Raw genomic sequence first — 23,884 nt, 5'->3', positions numbered from 1 at the left:
TCAAAATCGGTCTTATTATGATCTTATATATACTAAGCTTTACTGCACGTTTTATTTTTTTAATTTTTTAAATGTTTCTGGAGACCGTGAACCTGTTTGCTATTGCTATGCGTCTTTTTATTTCGTGGCTTGTTGTGTTTGTTGCGTTTACTACCGATCCAAAATATGTAAATTTTTGACTTGCTCAAAGGTTTAGTTGTTAATTTAAATTCTCTGTTGGATATTTTGCGAGTTTTTAGAAACCAACATATATTTGGTTTTTTCCTCGTTTACCACAAGTTCTAATTCACTTGCCGCGTCCGCAAGCCTTGTTAAACACTGCACCATGTTTCTCATACTTCTGCCTACTATAACTATATCGACAGCGAATGCGGGAATTTGCTTCGATCTATTAAAAATAGTTCCATTCATTCTAATATTTCTTTATTTACATCTTTTATTTCTGACATTCACATTTTTGCTGTAACAGAATGCTGGCAATTCCCTAATTTTTCACCTAATTATTTTGTAAAGTCCGTAAACTAATTTTCGAAACCAAATTCAGATTTTTGCTTTAATCTGTGCCTTTTAAGAATTGCAAGGCAAAACAGACGTTGATAAAGATGTTAATAGAGACATGGGGAATCCAAAAATTGCATTCCACAACATATCTCCTCAACTAAGCAAAATTCTTAGCGAATTGGTTTCTAGTACTCGTACAGAGTATATCGGAATAAAAGAAAAAAGACAGTTAAGATTTGATTTATTCCATTTATGGTACATATCGTTTATATTAAGCTGAAGGCAGAATATGTGTTAACTTTTCGAATGGCGCCTTTAAAAAATCTACGATAAGTACTGTATGCCATAATCTGGAATGTATTGAATATCTCATGTTTAAAATTATCTTTCCCAATAAAGTTGTTATGTACATTTTTGTCATCAATAAACGAAACATTTCTTTTGTGTGAACTTATTGAAAAAGGTAGCAGTGAAAGAGAAAATTGACTCATTTGTGGAGATTTCAAATTTAAGGATTTAAGATGGCCAGTTCAAACTCCGCTTATTGGAAATGCATATTTCAACGTTGATATGCATATTTCAGTCTTTTGGATTCTTCAGAGCGAACTCGTGACAAGCTCTAAGCCATGAGTTCGCTCTGAAGAAGCTAAGAGGCTGAAATACGCATATCAGCGAATGGTGATACGCTGTAACGAAATCAAACCTAAATTGTCTATTTTATTTTTAATTTGAACCACTTTATAACACAACCTACTAGATATCGTCAAGGTAATACATCTTTAGTTTTAGACTTGATCTTTAGTTTTAGAATCACTAATAAGGAAGAACTTTTCAGCGAAATTCATTATATTTGACCAATAGGTATTTCGGATCATTTAGTTTATTAGCTCAATTGGACATTACTGGTGCAAAGAATTTAGTAAAATAGATTATATTAAATTAAATCAGTATTTTAGAGAAGTAATTTGTCCGAATGTAGATGTTTATTCGTGTAATGATTATTGGAATAAATAAGAAATTATATATAAGGGAAGAGATACATGTTCTTCAGCACTAATCCCAGAGGCCCTTGGATCGATAATCGACTGATGGCTATGAGTAAAGAAACAATCATTTTACGGATTCTTAGATTAACCAGTATTAAATGGCCTCCTCGTTTAGTAAAACTAAAGCATCAACTGTTGTAGAGCCAAGGCAAAGAATTATCAATAAATAGATATTAATTTCTAGAGAAACATGGAGAAATGTAATAGACGCATTCTACCATGGTTTAGGATACTGTCAAATTAACAACATAGGACATTTTGAATACTGAATTAGTTAGATATTAAATTAATTATGTGGTAAACTTTTAATTATACTCAGTGACATTAGAAGTGTTACACCCAGAAGGAATAATTTCTTGAACTTTATTTTTTGGCAACATAATGACTATATTTAAAACATGCTATGGTAACAATACCAATGTTTTATCTTTTCTACTTTTTGTAAAAATAAAGTTTTATCTTTAAATTTTTTTGTGAAGAGGCCGATTTGTAAAAACCGGTTCGTATAGAAATTTTTAGTTATTATTCCTCAGGCTAATTGTATTCGGTGTAAGAACATGCCTCGAGTTCGAAGACACCAAAATTACCACCATGTTAGCAATTTTGACAGGGGTAGAATTATTGCGTATAGAGATATGGGTTTGTCATATCGCAAAGTTGACCGTCGTGTTAATTGTACGGCAATAACGGTTATGCGTGTCTGCTTTGTGTGGACAAACGAAGGTAGAGGAACACGAAGAAGACCAACTGGTCAACCGAGGCGTACCACAGACCGTCAAGATAGGCACTTTAGATTACTGGCTCTGCGATACCGTTTTGCTACTACGCGTCAAATTGCTGACCAATGGTTTGGAGTAGTAGGTAGACCTGTTAGTATGCGTACATTATACCGTCGCATTCGAGCCTTTGGACTGGTTTCATTCCGCCCACGACTAGTGCTTCCTTTGACTGTGGACCACTGTCATCAACGTTTGAATTGGTGTAGAGAACGGCAGCATTGTGTGGCAGAATGGCGTAATATAGCATTCAGTGATGAATTCAATGATGATCACGATTCTGTTTAGGAATGCATAATGGTTAGTATGGTAAGACGCCGCCGTGAAGAACGACGAGATACCGGGTTTGCTGTTGAGAGGCATGTATACAGGACAGTTGGAGTAATGGTTTGGGGGGAATTCAATGATGATCACAATTCTGTTTAGGAATGCATAATGGTTAACATGGTAAGACGCCGCCGTGAAGAACGACGAGATACCGGGTTTGCTGTTGAGAGGCATGTATACAGGACAGTTGGAGTAATGGTTTGGAGGGCTATTGCCTATGGTAGCCGATTACCACTTGTATTTATTCGAGGCAATATGACAGCTGCGCGTTATGATGATGACATCTTACAAACCACTTTACTGTCTTATCTCGACGGCCGTCAAGACGTCCTTTTTCAGCAAGACAACGCGCGTCCCCATATTGCTCGTCAAACTATGGACTTTCTCCAAGAAGCTGGCGTTAATGTTTTTTCGTAGCCGCCCCGTGCTCCAGATTTAAATCCTATTGAACATGTATGGGATATAATGGGAAGGAGACTGTCCACTTTGCACCTTCCTCCACAGACTCTGGCACAGTTAATACATAAGGTTCAAGTTTTTTGGAACGAGGTGCCACAAGCAGACATCGATCATCTCATTTTGTCAATACCAAGACGTATACAGGAGTGTATTCAGCTGCGGGGTCGCCAAGCACATTATTAATTTTTTTTTATTACTTGTTAATAAAAATTTTTGACAACGTTATCGTTGTAATTCTTAATGTAAATCTACCATGTTGCCAAAAAATTAAGTTCAATTAATTATTCCTTCTGGGTGTAACACTTCTAATGTCATTGAGTATATTATATTCAAATTTAGTTGTACGTAGTTTAAAAAAATATATTGAGGCGTTTAGGGGTTTCTAGGATTTTGCTTAATCTTTTTAAGATGTTCCTGACTACATACAATTAAAATATTTTATATTATTTACGGTTGAACTGGTATTAAAGTAAAAATTTTAATTAAGGCACAATATACAGGGTGTTGCATTTAAAAAACGAAAGTGATTAATGATATCAGAAAAATTGAACACTTGGCTATGTTACAAACATCGATATCAAATCCTTATATTGCAAAATAGGTATATCCCTGTTTTTGTAGAATTTAAACCATCCATTTAAAAGAAAATTAGGCGTTTCCAGACTTTTGGTTTACACTTTTAATGTATAATAGATTAACCACTACTTCTGTTAAATATGCCAAAACAGGAAGACCTATAGTCATTTTTGACTTGAAATAATATTCTTATTAATGTCTCAGATAGTTAAATGTACCGTTATGTTGTCACATTTTGAAATTCCGGCTGTATATTTTCTAACCGAATTAAGTGCCGAATATACAATCAAGACCAAGACCCACGACACTTAACACACGAATAGACAGCATTCACCATATTCCATTCAAGCCATTGAAAATCTCACCAATAAACGGTGGGCCCTGATGATGCGGCAGCGATGAGTTCGTAGGACTAGGTGATCGAGATCTTTGACACAAACTGGTCGTACCGTAATCCATTTTTCTGGAGAAGCCAAAACCGCCAAACTTCGAGTTATGTCTTCCTCCGGAAGGCGACGGCGACCGAGTGGGACTGGTCGATGCTGACCAGGAGCCTTAAACAAGAAGTAAGTATTAATTTAGTAAAAATAAAGTACGTAAAACGAAAAGGATTTTGAAAATGAATCGTTCGATGTTAAGTTTTTTCTGTGAGTGTTACAAATTGTATTTGTTTCATTTTTATTCTTCTATTCTAACCTAGTGTTCTTTATGTGTGTGTAAAGGCTTAAAAATATTTTAAGCCTTTTAGATGGTGTGTAATGAGTGCTATCTTTCTTGTTTATTTATTTGTGAAAATGATTGTTTCGGTTTAAGTTTTGATGTTATAATGCAATTTTTTTCTGTTTTTTTCTGTATCATAACAAATTCTCCTGTGTTAGATAAAAATTTCTGGGGCGCCTATATGAGTGTGTGTCTATCCTGTTTAGGTATTTGTTAAAATGGATTATAGTTTTGGTTATAAATTTGTTTTTTCCCCATTTATCATTCTTTTGCCAAATCATACTTGTCTTTGTCTATGTGTGTAGTTAAAAATAATTGGAGGTGTCCTTAGTCGTGTAATGAGTGCCCATACGCGTTTTTCTCTTTATCGTGTTATTAATTCGATGGCCTAAGAAGCTCTGACAAAATGTAATTACTAACCTTCAGTGTGAATCGATTGGAGTTACCACAAAATGATTTGATGTCAAAATTTATATAAACTTGGTTTTAAAACTTTAAAATCATTAAGATAAAATACCAGAATATTCGAGAAGATTGTAGTAGTAGTAGAAGAAGCAGTAACAACGGGTGCAGTAATTACAGAAATATAAGTGTAATTAATTCTATGGAGAGATTGCATGATAGAATAATAAAGAAAGGAATGGTGGATCAATATACGAGCTTCTTCCCATATCAGTTGGTCCACCTATGGAATTTACAGTTTAAGTCGATTACCATAAACAAATTATACTCTGGATGTTTTTATAAGTTTCCATATTAATAAATATGGCATTTTTATTAATATTTATTAAAAACATTACTCTTATAGATTTTTATTTATTTTCAGTAATAAAAAAAAATTTACTAAACGCTGGCTACGCATTCACTTATGATAACATACGTTGATTTTTTCATAATAACGTTAAATCCAGAGGTAGCTATGGAAAAATGACATCAAAACAATAATATTGTCAGTTAATGTCAAATGTATTTTGTAGTTTTGTGAAGATTTTTGCTGTTTGTAGATTGTACAATGGGTCGAGCTAAAATTATGGATGAGAAAATTTGCTCAATTATTAGATTTTTTAATTCTGTAAAATCCCATTCGGGAAACGCGAATATGTTGCAATTGTCACGCTATAGTGTAAGAAATATAGTCAGAAGATACAAAACTACAGGTTTGGTCATCACAAAACCTAGAAATGTACGAAAAAGTATTTTTTTAAAAAAGACATTAAGACGCATCATAGTGAAAAATCGGCGAGCAAATTATATGAAGTTAAGAGTTTTATGGAGTGGCGTTATTGAAAGACACGTTTCTGGATCAACATGTCACCAAGAGGCCCACAAATTAGGATTTGGTACTTACAAAGTAAGTTTTATAGTTGAAAAAATTAGTACGAATTGTTTGAATAAAAAATATAAATAAATAGATAGATAAAGATAAAGATAGAAAAATAAATAGACTAAGATAGTCAAAAGAGCATAAAGATTGGATTCAGTCGCAATGGGATTCAATCCAATGGAGTGATGAGTCCATATTTGAAGTGTGTGTTGGAGATAGTAGGAGTCGCGTCATTCGCAGGAAAAATGAAGGTTTCCATCCCAACTGTCTGAAGAGAAAAGTCAAATTTCCTGCATCTCTCATGATCTGGAGTAGCATGTCGTCTAAAGGTGTGGGAAAGTTACATTTTATCGATGGGATTGTAAACACGAACAAATATTTGAATATTTTAAAAGAATCTCTTTTACAGATTATGGAACACCGTTTAACATCAGCGGAAGATTTTGTCTTCTAACAGGACGGCGCAGGTTGTCATACTTTAAAAAAGAGTTTAAAATGGATTGAAGACTATGGCATACCACTTTTGGAATGGGTTTCTAACAGTCCCGTCTCTCTCGAGACGAGAGAAGGCATGTGGTTTATTTCTCGATTTGTCCAAGGCTTTTGACACTTTGGATCATAATTTGTTGCTAATAAAACTTGAGGGGATTGGTGGTGTAGTGGTGTAGTTCTTAAATGGTTTACTTCCTACCCAGAGAATAGAAGACAAAAAGTAAAGATAACATCTAACGAACTTGTAAACGAATCAAACACATTGGATATCCATTATGGTATCCCTCAGGGTAGTGTATTGGGTCCTCTACTTTTTATAGTATTTATTATTGATATAGCTTTGGTAACTAATTCACTGACTGGGGTTAACATCATCAGTTATGCGGATGATACCAACATTCTAGTCACAGGAACGTCTGATCAAAATTTGCAAAATAAAACTACACAGATACTATCCACCATCAACAGTTATTTTTTATCCAACAAATTAGTTTTCAATGAAGATAAATCAAAGTATATAATTTTCACGTCAAATAATTTATTAAACCATCAAGCCACTATAGAAGCAGCAATAGATAAAACAGACTGCATGAAGTTGCTGGGGGACTTCTAGACAGTAATTGCAAATGGTCAAACCATATTTCTAATTTGAAATCCAGATTAAGTAGCGCATGTTATGCATTGAGAATTCTTTCACGTCTCTTTTATACATCAATACTAAAAACAGTATACTTTGCCTATTTTTACTCAATAGCCAAATATGGCATTGAAGTCTGGGGTTGTACCTCTGAATTAGAGCAGATATTCGTACATCAGAAAAGAGCTATTAGGATAATGTATAAAATGAAATTTAGAGATTCTTGTAGAGGCATCTTTAGACAAAACAATATTCTTACAATTCCTGGTCTGTATATATTTTCGTGTATAATGTATTTACATAGCAAAATTTATGAATTTAATAAATTTCAATTTAACCATGTTTATTCAACAAGATTCAGAGACAATCACTTTATGCTTCCACATCATCGTTCTGTTTTGTTGGAAGGTAGCACACATTATGCAGCCATAAGTTTCTTTAACAAATTACCAATAGATATACAAATGAATTTACATCAGCCAAACTTTCGGAGGTGTGTACATCAATACCTTTGTGAGCTAGAGCCATATTCTAAAAATAACTTTTAAGTATGTTTTATCGTGTTTATTAATTTATATACTTTTAAGATGTATGTCTGTAACTTTGACTTGTCTCATACATGTACTTTGTATAATGTCGCATGTGATCAATAAATTTGACTTGACTTGACTTGACTTGTCCCCAAAAGAGACTTTGTGGTGCGAAATGAAAGAAGCTTTGAGAAAACATCCTGTCAGGTCCGTCAACGAATTAAAGGAAAAATTGCAAGAGATATGGGATTATTTTAAATTAGAATTTTGTCAGAACTTGGTAAAAACTATGCTTCGAAGAATTGTGGGTGTCATTCAAAATATCGGGAATGTACCTCAGTGGTAAACTTTGGTAAAAATTATGCCTCAAAGAATTGTGGGTGTCATTAAAAATATAGGGGATGTAACTCAATGGTAACCTTGCACATTTTTTTTTTGTTAATATTACATATTCTATGCGTTTTTTTTTAATTTATTATCAATCTGTTTAATCAATAGTTTTCATTATGTTATAAAATATTTTCTATAATTAAAAAATTCAAAAATGTTGTTTTTACGCTACACTTTTATTTTTGATCTCTAAAATTTAATTTTTTTATCAATCTAACGTTGGGGCCAACTGATATGGGAAGCGGCTCGTAAATAAACAATACTAGAGTGAATTTCATATTAGGAGATCCTGTGATCATAATTTATTATAATTTTAATAATAGTTAAAAATTGGGTTATCTTGGGTCTTGTATATTTTTAGATACCTCGATTTTTGAGCCGGCACCAGGAATTGAACTCGGAGCTTTCGAGGAGATAGTTAAAAACTCTATGGTTTAATTATCTAGCCATTCTAGTATAGTTTTAAATCTAATATATTTATTTTACATCTAGTATAATATGTAATAAAAAATAATATGTTTTTACTACGAAATTGTATAAATTGTAAAAACACGGACAACCAGAAATGTACCCACTCATTGATAATAGCGTTGAGTTTCGGTGGTGAAACGTACCAAGGAATTGATAAAACAAATCAAGCAGACAATATTCATGAACGCCACCTCCTTTTCGAAGCCAAATGCAAATCCAGAAGACTTAAAATCCCACATCAGAATTCTGCGTGTGGCCTTGGACATTCCACTTGCCAACTACTCACTGATCCAAGAAGATATCTGGCAATTAAAACTTCAAGTGACCATTATAAAGAACAATGAATCGAATAAGAAGCATCGTAGCACCAGGGAAAACCAATAAACAAAGTGGAGTCTTACACATAAAACAGAAAAGTGCGATTGCGGTGCCATACAGGACAAGGAACGTATGACCTATTCAAACTGCCCTAGTATCTGCAATCTTGAAGATACTAGGTACTTGATAATACTTTGTACCCACAAATTTTGAAATTCTGGATACGGAAAAGTAAATTAAGTAGACATTCAGTTAGTAATCGTGGAATTTGAGAAAGCCTACGATGCGTTTCTAAAAACATGTTTAAATTATTGACTGACGTAAGCCTAGGTAAGTTATACGATGAGGGGTAACTTATGAAATAAATTAATTTTTTCGATAATAGGTGAGTTTGTAGGGAAATCCGAACGGAGTCAAACCCGGAAAACTACAGAAAGCATATATAATTCCCGCGGAAATTTCAAGTGAACATATGATATATATACACTACTGCCCAAAATTAACGCACCACCTTAAATGTACCATAAGTTTGAAGTTATTTTTCTTCTGAACGAATGATTGGATTTTGATGATGTTTTTTTCGTATTGTAGGTCTATTTATAGTAAATTAATGTATTAATTTTTTTTTTTAAATTTTAACGTTTTACCCTTAAACGGGGTGTAAAAATAAAGTTGTGTTTTTTCATCGTTTTTTGCAACACCCTGTGGAATTTATTAGAAATAAACGTTACATCTTATTAATATTTTAAGATAAATTTGTTCTTTCTTAAGATTTTCGTAAAAAAATTATCTCGATATCTCTATTACCAAAGATTATACAGAACTTTAAATGTAACAAGTTTTTATCAACATTTAAAGCAAAGAAAACATTACTCACATAAACTTTATTGAAATTTAATACAAATAAAGCTAAGAAAATATAACCTAAATATCCTTTAACAATCCCCTTCTCTCAAAAACACTTAATAACGAGTATTTCCACCTCTATATCTAATTAATTCTTCACAGCGGCGAGGCATACTTAAAATAAAGCGGCGTATTTGGTCTTGATTAATTGCATCCCAAACTTCTCTCACCATAACTTCTATGTCGTCAAGAAAGACATGTGGTGGTTGTCGGCTCCTGAGTTGGCGATCAATAATATCCCACAAATTTTCTATGGGATTGAGATCAGGGCTGCAGGGTGGCCATTTCATGGATAGTATTCCAACCTCATTCTAATATTTGCGAACCACACGTGCAACATGTGGTCGAGCATTATCTTGCATTAAAAGAAAATTATTTCCTATGTAAGGAGCAAATGGAACTACATGGTTAGACAAAATGTCTAATATACCTTTCACCTGTTAAGAAACCACTTCGTAAAGCAACAAGTTCCATTTGCGCTGTAAGGGATATTCCTCCCCAAACCATTACAGAACCACCATTGAATAAAGTAATATGCGTAGCGTTCTCTTGTCGATTAACTCTCACACTGAGCTATATAAGCAATACTACGATTGATCAGTGAACAACACGTACTCCCAGTCATCAACATTCCAGTCATGGTGCTCTCTGGCAAATTGTAATCTACTTCTACAATGATTTACGTTAAAAGCTCTGACTGGTATCCTTATATGCAGATCTTGTTCAGCGAGACGCCTTTATATAGTGTTTCTACTAATTTGAATATTATGAACATTAATTTGTCACTTGTATTTGTAACTGTCTCATTGTGAGAAAACGTTTTCTTATAGCACGAAGCCTGATAAACTGATCTTGTCGTGGTGTTGTAAGTTTTCCTCTTTCTTGTCCACGCCGTTTCGTATGGTCGTTTGTTTCTCGAAAACGTTGAATGACTCGTGATATTGTAGTATGAAATACCCCTAACCTCAAGCCTATTTCACGATAATTTAACCCTACATCAGCTAAAGTAATTGCCTGAACACATTCATCTCGGCTCAGATTTCTTGAAATTGAATGTTGAATTTTTACAATTCAATAAAGTCACGTTATGCTTTGAACTTACTTTTCTTTTTTGATAATAAAGATATCGATGATTTTTTACGAAAATGTTGAAAAAAAAATGATCTTTTTTTAAAGTATTAAGATTAAGATGTAGCATTTGCTTTAAGTAAATTCCAGAGGGTGTTGCAAAATAAGAGGAAAAATCAAATTTATTTTTACACCCCGTATCTAGGTGAAATGTTGACACTTCCCAGAAAACATTAATACCGTAATTACTTAGAAATAGGTCTGCAATGAGCAATAAAATTTATTGAAATCCAATCAAGGATACACAAGAAAAATAGCTTAATAATTATGGTAGAGTTCCGGTCGGGCGTTAATTTTGGAGAGTAAAAAATCACGTAAAGCTTTGAACATACTTTTCTTTTTTAATAATAAAGGTATCGTAAAGATTTTTTTACCAAAATGTGAACAAAGAATGAAGCGATCTTAAAATAATAATAACATGTAGTGTTTGTTTCTAATGCATTCCACCGGGTGTTGCAAAATTAGATGAAAAAACACAACTTTATTTTTACACCTTGTATATAAGTAAAACGTTGACATTTCTTAAAAAAACATTAATATGGTCATTAATTAGAAATATACCTACAATGTGAAAAATAAATCATAGAAATCCAATTAAGGGTTCAGAAGAAATATAGTTTTAAAATCATGGTCCATTTTAGGTGGTGCGTTAATTTTGGAGAGTCGTATATATATATATATATATATATATATATATATATATATATATATATATATATATATATATATATATATATATATATATATATATATATACCTATATATATATATATATATATATATATATATACCTATACATATATATATATATATATATATATATATATATATATATAAAATAAAATTAAATTGTTAAAAGAATTTTTGTGTATTATTACCAAATAACAAAAAAATTGTTTAATTTATATTTTAAGATTTTAGAAGTGAAAAGTTAAACGTCAAACTGAAGTTTTGGTTAATTTTCATTATAGACGCAGAAAGTAAATGTTCAAAGATAAACAAATGATGAAAAATGCACTTAAATTTGGTCTTAATTATCATCAAAAAAATGTAGATACTTGGTATTTTTAGTTCTGAAATGATTCTAAACCTAACACATACCTCTAGGGAATCGATGCCTTTGCGAGGCCATTTGATGTTCTTGTTTAACAATTTCAACTACATTAGAAACTGTATCAGAGAAGCCGATGTCATGGTGAAGATGTTGCGGATATCTTCTACGCGGCGATGGACTTCTTTGAAATGACGGAGAGTTTTGCCTGAAAAAATTAAGAAATACTAAATAGGTGAATATTTATGGTAAATACTAAATAGGAAATAGTAAATAGGTAAATACTAAATTTTTGTGGTTCACATAAATCTTATTCCATTTCAGTCATTCTTTGGTATTATAATGAACATGGTAGTTTGATCCAACTTGTCCAATACCTAAATTCTTCTGTGTATCATTCGATATCTGGCAAATTTAATTTAGACTCTGAGTTATGACTACCATCTTTGTATTTCCATTCACTAGCATGAGACTTATCGGAACCACTACCATCTCGTGATTTTATTCTTTATCTAATTTTATTCCTCATCTGGTACAACTTCATCGTAGAGATGTTCCATATGTTTGACCATTGCAGATTTTCCGTTCTCAATAAAGAAATGCTTACTTAAAGAAATGAACTGGGTCTGACAGATCAAAAACGGATATTACATCGACAATTTTACTGCACTATATATGAACCACAAAGAAAGTACAGCTGGTTTTGTCCTCAAATGGTACCTAGATCTCCAGAACGGTACTTACATTGGCTGGCGGAATATAGATACTAGAAAAACGGTGTGGATCTGAGAGTCCCAACCCGTGTATCGGAGAGATAAAGTGTCAAATTTAGGAGAGTGTTAGTTATATATTATCATATTTCGATAACATGAATTTTTATCATGCAACAACGGATTCTACAAATTAATATTTATTCTGTCAGTATGTACCTTTGAGTCGATGTTTAAATTAAAGTAAATGCACGGATGACCGGAACATGTTATGTTATACTCATCTGTTGTAATAGTAAGTGCACTTGCCTGTGACTGGGACTTCTTCTATGATGGTTAATGAAACTTCCTGGCCTCAACAATGCCTGATCCCCGGCACTATCGCACGATGGCCTTCGCGAGCCTCCGATGATATCCTGAAATTCCATCACCTGTAGAAATTCCACAATCTAACTATGATACTACTACAGCTAAATCGATAGTAACTGAACTATGTTTAAAAGAATAAAACTATTAGGTTGTCATTTATAGAACAAGTCCTGTATATATATGCAGCATCAATAAATCTAAACATGCAAAAACATGCAGTAAGGTAAAAAATAGAAAATAATAAAAATGCAAAATACTTAAACATCAAATAGCAAATGGCTGGTTAAATACCACCAAGTTTATAAAGGGGTTATTTAATATTTAAAATTTAAAAGGAGTGTTTAAAAGTAAAATCAAGTGGTGATAAGGTGGTAGTAATTTGATATTTTGAATAAGCCACAAATATTGTGTTCTTAAAAATCCTCCTTCTGGTTCACAAAACATCACATCAATCGAATTTGTCATTTTTTCGGTTGTTATTTTCTAGTACACTTGTAATAACATTTACCAATGTATTCTTAGTTTCTTGTAAGTGATATGAAAAATTTTAATATACATATAACAGTATTAATAAGAGAATCATATAACATTTTATAAAAATACGAAAAGCTGATGTAAAACAATATAATTTTTATCATTATCATTATATGTATTTTATTTCTTAGCATTTTTGGCATACATTTTTGAACATATTCTGGTTTCCCATATGTATAATTTCCATTTTGCATAAAAGAGATCAGACAAAATCATACCAAGCGATCGAAATCTCAATTTCATATGCATGACTGATAGAAAATAATTTATTGGATGCATTTTGCTACACAACAAACGAATCTTTGTCGATCAAGTCTGATTGGGATAATCATATTCCGAAAATTACATCTTATTTTGTAAGAATTTCATCTCTATATTAACACCGTTAGAGTGAAGGTCATTCCAATGAACTCTTTAATGTCTATTTAGTATTTTTATTTGTTTTTTTTTTAATTTAGTACAAAAATTAACAGTAAAAAATTAAAATTATCTGTTTCACGAAATTCACTACAGCGCATTGGGCACTTAAAAATCAGTAGATAGAACTAATAACTAAGAGAGCGGTAACTACGTTAATGTAGTCAGAAGAACTCATGGAAAAATGTATGGTTTAGAACCAGACATGTTATATTGGATTTGTAACATGATGGTAAAACCAACAATAAGCTATGCATCAGTGGTAATGATGGCCAAAGGTGCAGCAAAAAGGTGTCATCTTTAAACTGTGGCATACTAATTTTTTTATTACTGGCTTGTATTTTCAATACTATGTCTAGAAAGATTATTAATTTTTATCGCTTCGAATACGTATGAGTGTTTTAAAGATCCTTGTTCTTAAAAGAACTTTTTCGTAATAAATTATGTTTGGGGCTATAGTATTTCATAGACGAATACGTTTTCTTTTAAACCACTTCATTCAAGTACTAATTCTATATAATCCCTCTTAAAATGTTATTGGTTTTTAGTTAAAAGCGTTCTAAAGCGTATTATTTCCTCATCCAAACGAATATTTTGAACCACAGTACACATCTCCTTCCCAAAAATTTATTAGTTTAGGCCTAATTTATAAAAAGCCAAAAACTCATTTTAGTTGTCAATTGCCAGTTAATATTTTAATGTCAATATGCATTCAGACGTAGAGATTTGTTGTTCAGTTACCATCTAGGAAAACTCACTATTTTTGTGATAAGTCGTTGTTGCCGATACTATTCACTTAAAAGCTCCTGTTGTTACGTCGAGGCCAACAACCCTTAGTAATAGTTTTAGCCATGTAAAGATATCGTATTTTAACATATTTTGGGCTATCTGTGTATCTCCAGGCCTACGGCCCTGTCAACACAGGTCAACAAACTATAGTGAGTGAATATTTTAGAATGATAATTTTTTTAGGTACAATAACCTTTATTTTTTGTAGAGACTTTATTTTTAGTTTTTTTTTGAGTATGTTACTAAATGTAACATAATAATTTTGTAACGATAATTTAATTGTGCGTTAATAAACAATGTTTATTGTTTTTTTATATAAGTCATGTTTGTTTTTTAAAGTTTGATAAACACTATTTTTTTGGGAAGTATTATTTTATTTTTGAGTAGAGAAGATATAATTTGTTTGAATTTTGTTGTAGAAGATGATATAATAATTGGGGCTATCAGCTTAAAAGTGGTGCAAACCACATTTTTTGTTGGATACGGTTAGATACGGTTGGATACAACAGTAGCGTAAGCCACCTTTTAGTATCCATCAACGGACGGCGCTAAAAAGTCTGTTTTTGCACAAGGCATATTAAGTATGCAAAACTATAGAGCAAGAGTAGTATAAGCTAGATACACCACTTTTGCATCATGGCAACACTATGATTGTGTTTACTTACTTTAAAATTTCATCAGGTGTCAGTGTCGTTTGTTTTAAAAATTAAAGTTAGAAACGAAAGTTGTTTGAAAAACATAAACTAATACATATCTAATCAAACGAAAAATTGGATGAACCATGGATGAAAACCATGATACTACGTCAGGTTAAATAAAATATTGTGGTTCTACAAAATAAACTTTTAGATAGATTATTTTTTAGATAGAACATTTTTAGATAGAACAATTAGATAGATAAATAGATAGATAGATAGATACATAGATAGATAGATAGATAGATAGATAGAGAAAAAGCAAAAACCATCGCTCCCATCCGCTCATTAAAAGCGAGAATCATTCGTGAAGCTATCGAAATCGAAAAACGGCCTAACAGCTTGAACACGCGCGATGACGCGAAACGATTGCCGGCAACATGGCGATCCCTGCTTCAGCGACCTCCCGCCCACACCGCTCAGGCCACGTCAGTTCAGACCACGTCAGCCCATACCGTTCCCGCGCATACAGCGAGTATAAAAGCAGCCACACAGGGTAAGACCGGTTGTCACTCGACACTGAGGAGTCCTCAGTGTCGAGTGACTCAGGAGAGATTGAGACCTCAGTGCCGAGAGACAGTTCTTGCAATATAGAACACGATACTGGTACGTCTCGAGTGAGGGGAGTAGGCAGATTGAGACCCCGAACTCGAACCGAACCGTATCACTCTTGATAATGGCTCCAAAATGGGTGCCGAAACGTCGAGTTTTAAATTCTCAACGCGGTTCTTCCCGAGAACTCAGTAATTTTCATAGATAGATAGATAGATAGATAGATAGATAGATAGATAGATAGATAGATAGATAGATAGATAGATAGATAGATAGACATTTATTGTTTTTTCTTCTATTGAAAATAGAAGATTTCTTTCTCCAGATCCGAGTCTTAGACGAATTTATTGTCTTTATAAAGATACTACACATGAACCTATCTCATCTTTCATTTTTAGTAAAATTTTCAATGAATGTTTTAACCTTCGTTTCCACGCACCCATCAGTGACTCTTGCAAAAAATGTGATCTCTTTAATAACAAAATTAAATGTGCTAAAACGAACAGCTAAAACAAGAATGTCAAGACTTACATCAGAGGAAAGTCAACAGTACCAAACAGGGATTAAAAGATGATACGACTCGGGCAAAATCATCAACTGACGTTACTGTAATAAGCTTTGACTTGATGAAAACCCTACCTACCCCTGTGTTAAGTACTGAAATAATATATTACAAACAGCAGCTGTGGACTTTTTGCTTTGGTATTCACAACATGGGGACAGATTACGCCTACATGTTTGTTTGGAACGAGTCGGAAGCCTCCCGAGGATCACAAGAAGTAGGATCTTGGTTGATTTATTTTTTTAAAAAATTTGTGACTACTAAAAATTAATCATGTACTCCGATCAGTGTGGGCATCAAAACAGAAACGTAAAATTGTCATTGATCTGCCAGTATGTGGTATCTAATCCGGAGTTTACTATTGAAGAAATAGATCATAAATTGTTGGTAACTGGATATTCATAACTACCTTATGACCAAGATTTTGACCTAATAGAAAAAAATTAAAAATTCTTTAAGGAAATATACGTACCATATACCTGGCTGAAAATAATTAAAACGGCTCGGAAAAAACAATCATTCAAAGTAATACAACTGACTACAAGTGATGTTTTCACTTCCAAATCACTAGAAAAGATATTATTAATCGAAAAATTTCAGTCGGTAAAACCAAGGTGGAGTGGTTGAAAATTCAGTGGTTAAAATTCCATAAATTTCATCCATTTTCAATTTTCTACAAATATTCAAATTATGAAGAAGTTCTCTTTGAAACAGTCAGTGTGAAGAAAAGGCAACCAGAAGCTGTAATACAAATAGATGCTTTTGAAAATCCAACCATTGCGATATAATAGACTGCTAGAAAACTTAAGCAACTTACCTCTTAGATCAGGACATAAAATCATAAATGATATTAGGAATACCGAATGGATGATGATTTATAAATCGATATAGGGCTAAAATTTATTTTCAAGTAAAAATTGGCCACGAGAGAAATGGGGCAAAGGAAGCACTCGACACAGATTGCAGGGTTATACCTGGTATAAAGACAGATCCAAAACTGAAGAAGGATCGAGTGCAGAAATATGCGGTAGTGGTGAAAATTTAAACATTTATATTCCATTAGGACAATATACTTTTCTATTTCAGGCAGACTTGCACAAATATGTACATATAGCCAAGTAACCATAGGGGCTCCCATGAACCGTATGGTGAATTCTAAGCTTGTGTGGGAATCTCAAAAAAAAAACTCGACAGACTGGCGGAATATAATAGTGATCCACTGGTATGGGTTTTAGACCACCAAAGTATATATGGCAATAAAAGAGCTAATGTTCTTGCCAGAAGAGCATCAGCTACAAAATACTTCAATTCAGAGCTGGCCGTGGGAGCGCTAAAAACCATCGTCACCGAGCGAAACTATCAATGAACAAATATAAACGATCAACCACATGGCAAAATATAATATATTGGATGGACATGTACTAATAGGGCTGAAATACTGAGGAAAATAAGCAAAAATCAGCCAGCAGTAAGAACTGGCTTGTTTACTGAACATGTGCCAGTTATGGGACACCTGTATACAATGGGACTGTTTCATGGACACTTAAGATGTAGACTTTGTAGTAGAGAACCTGAAACACTCAACCTTTTGGTTAATATCGTTAAGAAATCAAATGGTACCCATCCACTAGTATCATGAAAAAAGTACCATAAGGCAAATAGTTGCAATCCAACTGGTTTACAATAGACAGCTTCCATGAAAAAAAAATCAACTTTCAGAAAATAAGATGAAATAACCTTTTTTATTAAGGGATTTCTTATGGGGATATGACAAAATAATAATGTACAAAATAAACCAAAAGAAGAGAAAGATTTACGATTAAGTCCTGCACACTACTGGTAGTGAAAAACGTTACAATCTAATGAAGATTCTTGTATTTATGATTAGTATATTCTCAGATGTCCGAGGCGATATTGTGAAAATTTGCTAAATTAAAATTGGTTTTTTTTTGTATTTCACATTATTTAAAATTAAACTAATTATGTTCGTACGGCGCTTTTACAGATTGCGTCAACAATTATACAACCTTAGAAATAAACCCCTACAAACACACTCAACATGAAAGCCTATATTTTTTTATATACCGAGTGTGCCAAAAGACGCGGGACGGTCGATAATTTCGCGAAATTTATCTGGGATCAAAAACATAAAAAATGTGTTCAATATTTTTTAATAATCTATCGAATGACACGAAACACGACTCCTAGCTTCACTCCCTGGGGGTAAGCCGGGGGTTAAATTTAACCTTTAATGAGAACATCCATTTTATATTGCAGATTTGGATTATTTATGATAAATAAGTGTTTTTCTAACATTTTTGTCGAATTGTTAGGATACCCTAGGAAAATTATGGGAACGGTTTAATATCTTAAGAAATACACTTCTAAATAAAAAACCAAAAAACACGTGTTTTTTTATTTATTTTATTTTTTAGTAATCTATCGAATGATATTAAACACATCCCTCCACCCTCTGGGAGTGAAACGGGGGTCAACTTTGAAATCTATAAAACCCCATTTTTTATTGCAGTCTCGCAAACAAAATTTTTATTATTTTCAATTCATAATACATGGCGATATAATCACAGAATAGCAAATATATATTCTCAGAAGTCAGTTTAATATCAGAAGTCTGCAAAATAATTTTTGTGGTACTTAATAGAGTTTTTTACGTAAAATCTAAATCTGCAGTAAAAAATGAGTGAATGGGCGAATTAATCTATTTAAGATTCCAAAGTTAGCCCCCGCCACACCCCCAAGGGGGTAGAGATAAGGAGTTGTATTTGGTGTCTTTCAATGGATTTTTGAACAATACTGAAAACATATTTTTCAATTTTTCAATCCAATGAAATTTCGCGAAATATTCGACCGTTCCGCTTCTTTTAGCACACCCTATATAAAAACCCTATAGTAATGCAGCGTAAGTGTAGTTAACGTAATATTTAAAAAAACTAAGGACACATAAGTCTGAGGCTCCCATGTCATCTTCGTAAGACAAGTACCCAGAGAAAAGCTAGATACCCTCAATGTAGTTGAATACAGAAATCTACCAACACTGTTAATTTTTGACCAAAAATAGATATAAATTGCTTGCCAAATTTATTCAACTTGTCATTTTGGATGCCATATTAAAAATTTTTTTCTTGATGTGACAAGTTTTGCAGCTTATCCAAAATACACAAATAAACTCCCCCATAACAAATCATTAGTCTAATATGTAATGTAAAACTAAAGGTAAGATAAAATAAACAAAAGTTTAAACGAACAAAAAAAAAGGAGTCTAATAAATGTTGGGTTTGAATTTGAATATCTCATCAAAATTTTTCTGTATAAATTTTTGTTTTAAATTTTTATTAAATTTCCTAGTTTTGTTTGCATTTTTTGTCTAATTGTTTGCTGAATCTGAAGCTATAGACGCTACACAACAAAATTAATCTAAAACTTTATACACATATTGTATTATAAAAAGTGTATGAACATGCCTTTTTATACGTATTTATTTAAATTACTAGTCTAAAAATGTGACAAAAATTGCGATATTATCGTGCAAAAAAAGTAATGCAAATGCAGTAGATATGTCTAGTAGAGATTGGTAGAGTTAAATCAGTGAGTGTGCGTTTACTGATCATGGGCTACAGTAAGAACCATTACAACATCGTCTTTGATAAGGCCAGGAAGAAATAATTACAGGGCATCACCTACAAACTACACAAAACCATTTGTTCTTAGTGGCACCATTCTTATTGGTACCATTCATAAGGTTCTTGGATTAAATCATATTCTAATGTCCACCCAAAAGCCTCTATATAGAGCTTTTTTGTTTATAGGTATCTATGCTACAAACGCTACAAAATCATTGGTTCTTAGTGGTACCATTCTTAGTTGTACCACTAATGAGGTTCTTGGTTAAAATTATATTCTAATGTCCACCTAAAAGCCTCTATATAGAGTTTGTTTTGTTTATAGGCATCTGTGCTAGTACATTTACAGAGAATAATGCCAGTCTATTATCCAAATCTCTTTGAAACTTTGGCACATATTCTATTATAAATAACTGTAAAAAAAACTTTGACAGTATGACTTATTAGGGCCATAGTTTGATGATTTAAACACTACTCAGTATTTGGCTTTTAAATAATACTGCATATTATGTAGAAAACATCAAATCCTTTGTTATTTTCAGAGGTGATTAAATAAAAATACTTGGCATGAAATTAGTAGAATGTCACTTGATGGATCGTTAGGACCATGGGTTTTACTTTTAGATCGTCGCTTTACTTTATTCCGAGAAACGAATAACATGTTATATAAAATTTGTATCTAAATACCTTCTTTGTCCTGATCCTTATTTTAAGAAACTGGCCTAATTTAAAATAGTTTGAGCAACTACTGAAAGAAAATAGGCAAGGAAGAGATAATAAGCCAAGGTAATTAAAAATATTTTTATTGCAGGAGAAATAGTAATATCAAAAGGTAGTAAGAAGAAATATCACAAAATGAAATAAGGAGGGTTTAAAAACTCTATGGTTAGTAATGAGACGTAACTAATTATATATATTCTTCACGCTCTCCACTTATCTCCATAGACTCTTTGGTCTACTACATGTGCATTTAATTGTAATATTTGTAAATTGTGAAATTAGTAAGAGTTTAAGAAATATTAAGTGAATTAAGTAAGTAAAAATATGTACTTGTATCATACAAAAATCTATCAAAGACTATTCTACTATTATACCTTAAGGATGGATTCTAAGACTATTTTTATCATATTATATCTGCATCTGGAAATGAATATTTAAACATTTATCACCCAACTATGTAAGGTTCTAGGTTTTTTCCTGACCTAACTATTCTAATACATATAATATACCACCTAAGCAGAGGGTATTTTCACCTTTTTGTTCCTGAAACAAAAAAAAAAGGTTTTTAGTAGGTTTAAAATTCATTTACTATACTTATAATTTAGTAAAAAGCTGTTTATGATATATTTAAATATATTGTTATTATTTTGTCACATATTTATTTATATTTTTTCTGTAACCACGAAAGTTTTTTCCTATTTATACTATTGGTCCAGTCGGGATAGCATTTGATCTTGAATGGCGAGCTGCTCCAAATTTTATTCTTCTAAGGAAGTCAATAGTAGTGTAAATTTAAAATCGCGACTGAATTCGGCTGTTGCGTCAGCTGCCATTTTGATTTTAAATAAAAATCGTTTTTTCTTATTATCTCCGCCATTTTTTGACAAAAAGGGTAGGAACTGAAATTATTGCAAATGCGATTTCCTACAATTTTTTTTTCACAAATATTTTGTGCGGTATTCAATCACAAATTAACCCCCTAATTTGTAATCTCACATTATTCTTAACTTCTTAATCTATTATAGTTTCACCGTGTATAAGTGACATTGTCAAACCATATCGTATAATATTTTAATAATTAGTTCATTTACCTACAACTAAATAAATTGCCGAATAATATATTTTCTAATTGATTTTCCTAAGTGTCGCAATTAAGGCGTAGATTAAATTGTATGTAAGCAAAGTTTGTTGGTATGGTATGATAGGAAGCAATAACCTCTGTGCTGAGGTATGAATTATTTGTGAGATTATAAACTGGGGATTTGAACTCATGTAAGCGCAGTCTACAACAGTCAATCATAAGCAGTTACCTAACGAACATCATATTGTGTAATTACCAGAAGCTGTCAATAAATCAACACTTTTACTCCACAACTTCAACTTTTATTATACCTATCATCGTCGACCGATAAGAAGCGGACAAAGGGGCATTTACAAACCGATTCGAACCTCAAATCCAAGTTCGAAACTTTCCATTGGTCCTTCGAGCCGGATAAGGTTGGATGCAAGAACCTTGATGCCTTTGTTTTCTGGCTCTCTTGGAGTTTCGAATATATCTGAACACCTTCCTTTATTTTCATATGTCACTTAAAATTAGTGTAAGTTATTGTAATCTACTGCAAGTAGATTCCTTGGGACCAACAACTTGAACATATTGGCCGCTATATAAAAAACAAACAGACGACCAATAGAAATATTTAATTATCATTATTTTCTAAGGTAAGGGGGAGATTGTGAAATAGTGGGAGGAAGCATAATTATTGAATTATCTCATTTATTATTAACTTTACGACACGAATGTAGCCAAGCAAAAAATTAAGCAAATTACATTTTGTACAACTTTGATTTCTTCCATTTTTTTGCTAAAATCAATATTTAAGGTAATAAGTTCGTCCTGTTTATGGCTTGTTGCTGATGACGTCACCGTCTAGGGTTTGCTAGATTTAGGACCCTAAATCTTAAGTGTAGCACAAAGAATCAAAGAAATCAAAATTGGATAAAATATAATTCTCTCAATTTTTGTTTATGTACACTTATGTAGTAATACTCCAGTCGTCGAGAAAAAACCATTCTCCTTTTTCATTTTCAAACTCAAGATGGCGGCTAACACAACGGTTATATTCAGTCGCGATTTTAAATTTACACTACTATTAGATTAAATTAAATTTACATTCCACCTTATCCCCCATCCTAAAGATTAGAATGATAAAATTTGAGGCAGCTCTCCATGCAAGGTAAGGCTTTTTTTTTCACCTAATCTTTTTCTATAAAGCCTTTGTAATAATTGAAAAATATCATCTATAGTAAACATTATTAATTTATTTTATTTTAACCAAGATGACATTGCTAAGGCTTCTACGAAACATGTTTTGTACCTAACAAAAATATGGTCTTGACAAGATCCCAAGTGAATGTAAAGTAGGCAGAAAAAACGATAAGAAAAACAATATACGTTATCATACAACAGATTTTGTGGAAGATTGGACTGAACAGAATATCCTGGTACTGTTTCACGACCCAAAAATACCCTATTCGCATTGGCTTTTTTCGTTGTCCATACTCTACTACCATAAATTAGAAGTCTTCCCATCTTTTTATTTTCCTCTGCCAATCTAGCATTCAGTTTCTATTCTTTCTTACCTTTCTGTGCTAGAATAACTCCCAGATAAAATGGATCTCGAAGTTATATTTCCTTGATTCATTAGAGATGAAAGTAAACTGTCCCTCTCCTTTTTGCTCTGTATTTCCGAGTATGCTCTGTATTTCCGTGTACATTGACTTTTTCTGGTTTATTTCTAGGTCAAAATATTTTGCCTCCTTTTCTTTTCTTTTTTTTCGTTAGAATAGTAAGATTAGACATTGATGTTTGTTGTTGAACATGGATCAGGTTGTTTTAACTTGAATATTTCTAAATGTTGTTTCCAATACCAATTTAAAAAGCACCGTGGATAACGGATCTCCTTGTCTAAGACCTCCATTCACTTTAAACTCATCCGATGAAAATCCTCTTTATACTACATGATTTCGTGTGCTATTAAGAGTCACTCTTACTAAGCTAACCAGTTTTGCGGGTATGCCCAAGGAGCTCAGTGCTTCATACATTATATTCCCTTTTATCCTATCATACGCTTGTTCAGCAGGCAGTCTGAATTTCTTTTAGTGTAAAAATCTGATCTGTCACTGATCTATTAACTTTAAAACAGACCTGATACTCACCTAGTTTATCATCAGCAGATCTGTTGA

The 23,884-nt window shown here is 32.5% G+C and overlaps 1 protein-coding gene across 25 annotated transcripts in view; it reads right to left on the bottom strand.

Moving 5' to 3' along the window:
• Window positions 1-23,884, bottom strand: part of cac (calcium voltage-gated channel subunit cacophony) — a 405,056-nt gene that overhangs the window by 25,413 nt on the left and 355,759 nt on the right. For 16 of the 25 annotated variants that reach the window (XM_072539658.1, XM_072539662.1, XM_072539656.1 and 13 more), the window contains 4 exons: window positions 21,175-21,184; window positions 12,672-12,793; window positions 11,703-11,860; window positions 4,051-4,239 (listed from right to left, as the gene is read on the bottom strand). In XM_072539658.1, coding sequence (XP_072395759.1) covers window positions 4,051-4,239; window positions 11,703-11,860; window positions 12,672-12,793; window positions 21,175-21,184 — 479 coding nt within the window. The remainder of the gene's footprint in view (window positions 1-4,050; window positions 4,240-11,702; window positions 11,861-12,671; window positions 12,794-21,174; window positions 21,185-23,884) is intronic. The other 9 variants (XM_072539808.1, XM_072539755.1, XM_072539772.1 and 6 more) reach the window with 3 other exon arrangements.

This window comes from Diabrotica undecimpunctata, chromosome 1, assembly GCF_040954645.1.
Source record: "Diabrotica undecimpunctata isolate CICGRU chromosome 1, icDiaUnde3, whole genome shotgun sequence".
In the NCBI taxonomy this organism is placed as follows: domain Eukaryota; kingdom Metazoa; phylum Arthropoda; class Insecta; order Coleoptera; family Chrysomelidae; genus Diabrotica; species Diabrotica undecimpunctata.
The sequence above is the reverse complement of the archived record's forward strand: the minus strand, read 5'-3'. Positions and strand labels throughout refer to the sequence as shown.